The 6521-nt window shown below is 53.5% G+C and overlaps 1 protein-coding gene across 14 annotated transcripts in view; it reads left to right on the plus strand.

Annotated features, from left to right (window-relative positions):
* Positions 1 to 5221, plus strand: part of TNS1 (tensin 1) — a 175165-nt gene extending 169944 nt beyond the window's left edge. For all 14 annotated transcript variants that reach the window (XM_011358617.2, XM_011358616.2, XM_011358613.2 and 11 more), the window contains one exon: positions 520 to 5221. In XM_011358617.2, coding sequence (XP_011356919.1) covers positions 520 to 664 — 145 coding nt within the window. In that variant the 3' untranslated portion in view covers positions 665 to 5221. The remainder of the gene's footprint in view (positions 1 to 519) is intronic.
* Positions 5222 to 6521: the final 1300 nt, after the last annotated feature.

Here is a 6521-nt window from a genome sequence, read left to right on the forward strand (position 1 = left end):
TGTGGTGGTAGGGGCTGGTGACCCCCGTCCTTTTGTTTCCCTGACCTTCTCCAGGTGTCTGAGGCAGTTGAGCCCTTTGACAAGCAGACAGCCGTTTTATTCATTTGCTGATGTGTTTTGTGTGAGAACAGTTGGGTAGGGGTGGGGCTGAGATGGACTGAGAGAAGCTGGGCTAGGAATGTCCTCATTTTATTTTTGGTCTCATTCCCACCTCTCACTGTCCAGTCTTGTCCACTGCCTGCACCTCCGCCTCTCCCCTGCTCCCTCCTGCAAAGGGGGATTTCTGCCTGCCCTAGAGCAAGTGACTGCGTAATCTCCAGGACTTGGCTTTCTTGTCAATGGAAGGGAGAGAGGATTCTCTCTTCGGTTCCACTCCCGATCTCCATGCCTGGGGAGATGTGGAGAGATAGGGGAGAGAGGTCAGCCTGAAGATAAGCTTGTTCGCCTGGGTGGCTCTCCAAGGCCTGGGGTCCCTCCTGCCCTCCCCTCACACCTGTCACCCTTCTCCTGCCCCTGCAGGCTCTTCGGCTTTGTGGCCCGGAAGCAGGGCAGCACCACGGACAACGCCTGCCACCTCTTCGCTGAGCTTGACCCTAACCAGCCTGCTTCCGCCATTGTCAACTTTGTCTCCAAGGTCATGCTGAGTGCCGGCCAGAAGAGATGAACCCACCCCTTGCCTGGGGCCAGGGCAGTGGGGATGGGGCATGTGGGGGCGGGGAGACCCATGAATCCTGACCACCTTTAAATCCAGAAGGAGGACTTTGGGCTAATTTTGGAGAAGGAGAGAAGAAAGTGCAATGTGGGGAGAGGGAAGTGAATCGCAGAGGGGAGGGGGAGAGCGGGAGAGAAAGAAAGAAAAAGATGGAGGAGGATTACTGGGATTCCTTTGGTTAGATGGATACTGCGTAACCCCAAAGCCTCCCAAACTAACCAGGTCCACCTAACTCTCCCTCACCCTCCCAGAAGATAGAGTTTCTCAAAGGAGGCAGAACGGACCTCCTTGGGGATCCATGTTTTGAGGGGAATGGAAAAGCTCTGTCTCCCTAGCCCCGCTTTGCAAGGAGAAATCAAGTTGAGAGAATCTTTTTCCGGCGATCTCTAGGGTAGATTGCCAAACCAAAAAGAGCCAGCATGGGACATCAAGGGGCAGGACTTTTGTTTTTGAAGGTATCTCAGACCCGAGGCACCGAAGGTCTCTTTGCTCTGTCTCCGATGTATAGTTCATGTGGGTATATATGTAGGGTGTGTATATGTCCACACCCACATCCTCACACACTGATTTATATTTGCCTCTCAGCTCGCATTATAAACAGGTGTACTTGTCCGTGTCCATGCGTTTGCACACACGTGCATATTGTCCAAAGAAGGTTAGAGTTGGGGTGACACAGCAGAGGAAGGGGACATCAGCCCTTCTCCCCAGGAGCACCCAGGAATATGGGTAACAGACTCTGTCTCGGTCCCTGCACCTGCAGTCTAGTAACCCTGGGTGCCAGCAGGAGCGGGGCCGGCTACCTGCAGCATCCCTGTTCTGCCTCGGCCAGGAGGCAGGAGCACTGATGTGAGGAGATGGGGGACACGAATGCCCATCGCCTTGGGGAAGAGATCCGTCAGCCGTGGTGGCTGCAGAGCTCCGGGCATCTCCCCCGAGGCATGTGGCCCAGCGGTGAGGTGGCCGGGTCGCTCCTGCCAGTCCCAGGCCTCAGCCCGTCCTTGGGTGCCCCGCCCAGACCAGCCTTATCTCAGACTTGCTCATCTGCATGATGTCTTATTGGGTGCTGGAGATTGAGCCTTCCTGCTCTGCCCTGCCCTGCTCTGTCCTGCAGGGTCCCCGTGTTGGGCTCATCCTGGGGATCCTGCTTCTAAGAGTCCTGCTCAGTGAGGCCCGGGGGAGACTCCTGTCGTCCTTGTACCCCCGTCTGCAAGTCTTTTGGGGCCCGACTTTTGCTGGGCTGTCCAGGGTGACTTAGTAGAGCTCTGGGGGCTGCTACCTGTACACCACATGGCCTACCTACAATACCAAAGCCTTGCTGTTCCCCCTTCTGCCTTGGTTTCCCCAGCAGAGCCAAGCTGCCCGTGAGTGGAGGGCAGAAGGCACACATTTAGGCCAAAGGGCAGTTGGGAACCCCTCAACCTCCACCCAAGGACTCTAAGCTGGAATGGAAAGTCTACCAGGACTCCATTCTCGAGGGGTTTCTTAAGCCTCTGGGGGTCCCCTAGAGAGAGGCATTGTATTGATATATAAATATATATAATATATATGTGAGACATACTGACAGAATCTGTAAGCTAATAAAATATAAGAAAAGGTTAAAAAAAGAATAGGTAAATTGACAAGAAGTATTTATTATTTTCCCATCTTGCTTTATTGCCTCCCTGGGTGTAAACCAATTCCCATCCCTCTTGATATGTTTAAGTGAAGCCTGAAATGTGGGGACCTTTATCTTTGGAGCAATCAGGGGTCTCCTTGCCCTGGCCTTGACCTTCCCCAGACTCTGTCTGGGGCTCAGCGGGGAGGGGTGCACGTGTTCCACCCCCTTTGGCCCCCTTATTTTCTGGCAAGCCCAGGACTCAGCCATCAGCTCCCGAGATGAGAAGAGAGCTGTCTGCTTCCTGCGGCTCTGGCCCCAGCAGGCCAGCGGGGGGCATGCGTGAGTGCGGCTGGCTTGGGCAATGTGTGCATCTTTTGTATTTTTTTCTCCTCCGAGAAGCTGTATCTGTGTGGGCCTTCTGTTTCAGGAGAGTGTCTAAAGAGTGTCTAAAGTGGGGGCAGCCCCCACTTCCCAAAGATTGAAACCTTGTGCTTGGTGACCAGGCTCCTCCACAGTGCTCTTCCTTCTGAGGGAATTCCCTCTCCTCAGTCCCTCCTACCCTGACTCTCTTCCCAGGTGGGAGATATCCTGCCTCCTCCCTTTGTACATATCTTACCCTCCCACGGGACAGCCCGGGGACACTCTCCTGGTCTGGACGTCCTTGCCACACTTGAGGCCGGGTGGCGTGTGAGACCGTTCTGGGGACCCAGGCCTGGGGTCAGCCTTCTCATGTGCTTTCCCACTGCCCACCACGGCCCATCTCCCAGGCACGGCCGGAGCACCCCACCCAGGCCTGAGCTGAGTGTGACCCTTGGGGTGCCAGGAAGCTGATCGACTCACTCCCTCCTGTTGCTTTGGAAGGAGTCGATTTCCTGGAGCTTGGCCTTTCTGGAAGAATGATGGGGAAGGGCAACCTCAGTCTGCACGGTAGCCCCCCACTTTGGGTCAGACACTGGTTGGGAAGACACTGTAGCCCTCCCATGTCTCACAGGTTAGGCCTGTGCACCCATGCGTGCACACACACACACACACACGCACACACACGCACACATGCGCGCACACACCCCCCCCCCACAGCACTGCAGTATATTCTTGCCAAAGATTTCCTTTAAAAGGAAGCACTTTTAATAATTGTTTTTATCGTGTAAATGTTTATCCGTATCTCTCCTCCTCCTTCAACAGTTTTGCTGTTTTTTGTTGACTCTGTTTGTCAGCCAGGAGAGGGCTGTCTGGTCTTGAGAAGAGGCTGGGGAGTCAGGGGTGGGAAAGGGTCTGGGGGAAGTTGGCAAGAAAGAGCAGAGGAGACATGGTCAGCTTGAGACACAGTGATGCGGCCCCAGGCAGGCTCCGGCCCCAGCCCCAGCCCCAGCCCCAGCCCCAATTGGCAGGCCCTCCAATTCCACAGGGGGAGAGGCCCAGTGAGGTCCATGTGGCTCTTCCCAGGTGGAACAAGAGGGGAGGACTGGGCATGGGAACAATGGAGAGGTGACCTCAGAGGGGAAATGGGGAGGAAGTGAGCTGTTTAATCAACTTCCAGGGTAACTGGAATCGCCTGCCCCGCGATCACCGATCACCGTGTTTTGGCTCCCTTATCTAGCCAGGTGTTTCAGGGACTGACACACTGTGTCCTAGGTTTGAGAAAGGCCTTTTGACCCCAGTCCTCATTGGAGCCTCTCTCGCAGCAGCTAGCTACAAAAGCTTGTGGACTGCCAGGATTCCTTCTCCACTGGGTTTTGAGGAGCCCCTGGGTGTGTCAGAGACTGGCAGGACAGGGGTAGTGGGGCCTGGTGGCCATGTGATCGTAAGAGGAGGTAGCCAGCTTGACAGGCGTGATTCTTTCATAAAGAGGCTCCCAGGAGGGAGATGAATAGGGCATTCGTTTGCCCCAGGCTCCTCATGCTGCCCAGGGGACACAGAGGAGTCTGCAGGTGAACAACATATGCCCCAGACATTTGCCACCACCCTGCCTCCTGGTTTTTCCCAGCTTTAGGACCTGGGGAGATCACGTGGGCCAATACCTTATCCAAAGACTGCCTCCTGTCCCTACATCCCCCATACTCGGGGTCCTTGGAGAGGTCAGAGGCGGAGCCCTGGGGTCACCCTTCACCCAGGTTCATACCCTGGAATCCTGAGACAGAGCCCCCTGGCCAGTGGTAACACAGGACGTGTGTGTGCACGTGCAAGTGTGAGTGTATGTGTGTGCGTATTATGCTCATTTCTGTCGGGAACTTAGGGGTTGGGTTGGAGGAGATGGGCAATAGAGTGTCAAGTTCATTATCACCCAGTGGCAAAAAGAATCAAGAGGTGAGTCTGTAGGGCACTGACTGGTAGAAACTCAGTATTGGAGATGGGGGTATTAGCCACAAGGGGTGGGGTTCCTTTGTCCTCAGATGTCCCACATGTTAGATGACCTCTGTTTATTTTCCACACTGGGCTCTTCCCAGCGGTGAGCAATTGTAGAGGGATGTCCCAAGTTTGTTTTCTAATCACCGTTAAACAGTTTGAGACTCTCCTGTGTCTATGTTTGGTGTGTGCGTGTGAGGAGCGCATCTGTGTCCACACGCTCCGTTTCCCCGTTTCTCTCCCCTCTCTGACATGTCATTCAAAACAAATGTAAAAAATTCCTTCCCACTCCCTACCCCACCCCTGCCTCCCAGGCCCTCTGCAGGAAAAACAGAATAACCCCGCATCCGCCCCGTCCCCTGGCTGTGTATTTATATAGATGGAAATATACTTTCTATTTTGTATCATCGTGCCTATAACCTCTGCCACCTTGTATAAACCCTGATGTATGCTACTTATCCTGGATATGAATGTATTGTACACTGATGCTGTCTTACTCCTCCTGTACAGCTGCTTTGTTTCTTTGCGATCCATTGTATGGCTTTATAAACGACAAAGTGAAAGAAAAATTGTGCTGTTATCTCAGCTGTGTTGTTTGGAAAGGGGTTTGCCAGGTCTCTGGTGGGCAAAAGGGGGACTTACCAAGGCCCTGGATATGTGGCTTCGGGATGCCTCTGCTGCACGACTTACCCCAGACCTCCCCAGTGGATTCTCCACCACCGAACTCTTGGTTCTGATTACCAGGAGTTTCCCATCTGCGCTCTTTCTGCTAGAAGAGAAACTCAACTCACATTGGCTTAGGGCAGTGGTCCACAGCCTTTCTGGCACCAGGGATCGGAGCTCCTATGAGAATCTAAGGCCTGAGCATCTGAGGTGGAGCTGAGGCGGTGATGCTAGTGCTGGGGAGCGGCTGCAAATACAAAGATAAATGAAGGTTCGCGCACTTGCCCACCGCTCACTTCCTGCTGCGTGGCCCGGTACTGGTCTGTGGCCCCGGAGTTGGGGACCCCGGGCTTAAGGAAACAAAAAAGAATTTATTAGCATTTTATTGCACACATGACCAAGACGTCCAGGCACAGCTGGATCCAAGGGCTCAGATAGTAGACTCAGGAATTGGTCTCCATTATTTGGTTCTGCACTGGCTGATTCTCAGGCAAGTTCTATTCCAGCGGCGGCCCCATCAGGTGCTCTAGGCTGTCACCATGGAGTGTGGCAGCTCCGGTTGAAAGAGTCGTCTTTTCTCCCAGTGTTTTCAACAGAAACCTGGGACAAAGATTCATTGGCTCTGACAGACCCTGCGTAGTCGTATGACTAATTCTCAACCAGCCACTCTCTCTGGATCTGGGTCACCTTCTGAACCATGGAGACTGAGAATGGGGCTGTGATTGGTCCTTGGTGGGCTGAGGTTTTTCAGAGGAAAAGGAGAGTAGAGGCTGCCAGACAAAATGCAGGGGCGCCCCTCAGATGTGGCTCACGTGTGTAGCTCACCTGTGCCCAGGCCCAGTGGTCCTGGGTAAATTTTTTGCAATTCAGAAAGTTTAGGTTGGTACCCACTTAGGCAGGCCGAGCACAGTGCAGAGTGCCCTGGGAGTTCTAAAATGCTCACATGACATAGCTCCAGTTCCCCACTGAGCTTACGGCACAGCTGGGAAGGTGGCTCACAGGGCTGCTTTGAGTGTGCGCGTGCTGACGCCCCTCTGCAGCCGGAACGATGAAGCATGCAGGACTCATAACGCATTTACGCTCTCAAGAACCGAGGACCAAAGAGCTTTTGTTCATACGAATTATATCTTTCCATATTTGCCATATTACAAATTAAAACAGAACATTTGAAAAATGTTTATCGATTTACTTCCATAGCGATATTAA

Source organism: Pteropus vampyrus, unplaced genomic scaffold, assembly GCF_000151845.1.
Source record: "Pteropus vampyrus isolate Shadow unplaced genomic scaffold, Pvam_2.0 Scaffold42, whole genome shotgun sequence".
NCBI lineage: Eukaryota > Metazoa > Chordata > Mammalia > Chiroptera > Pteropodidae > Pteropus > Pteropus vampyrus.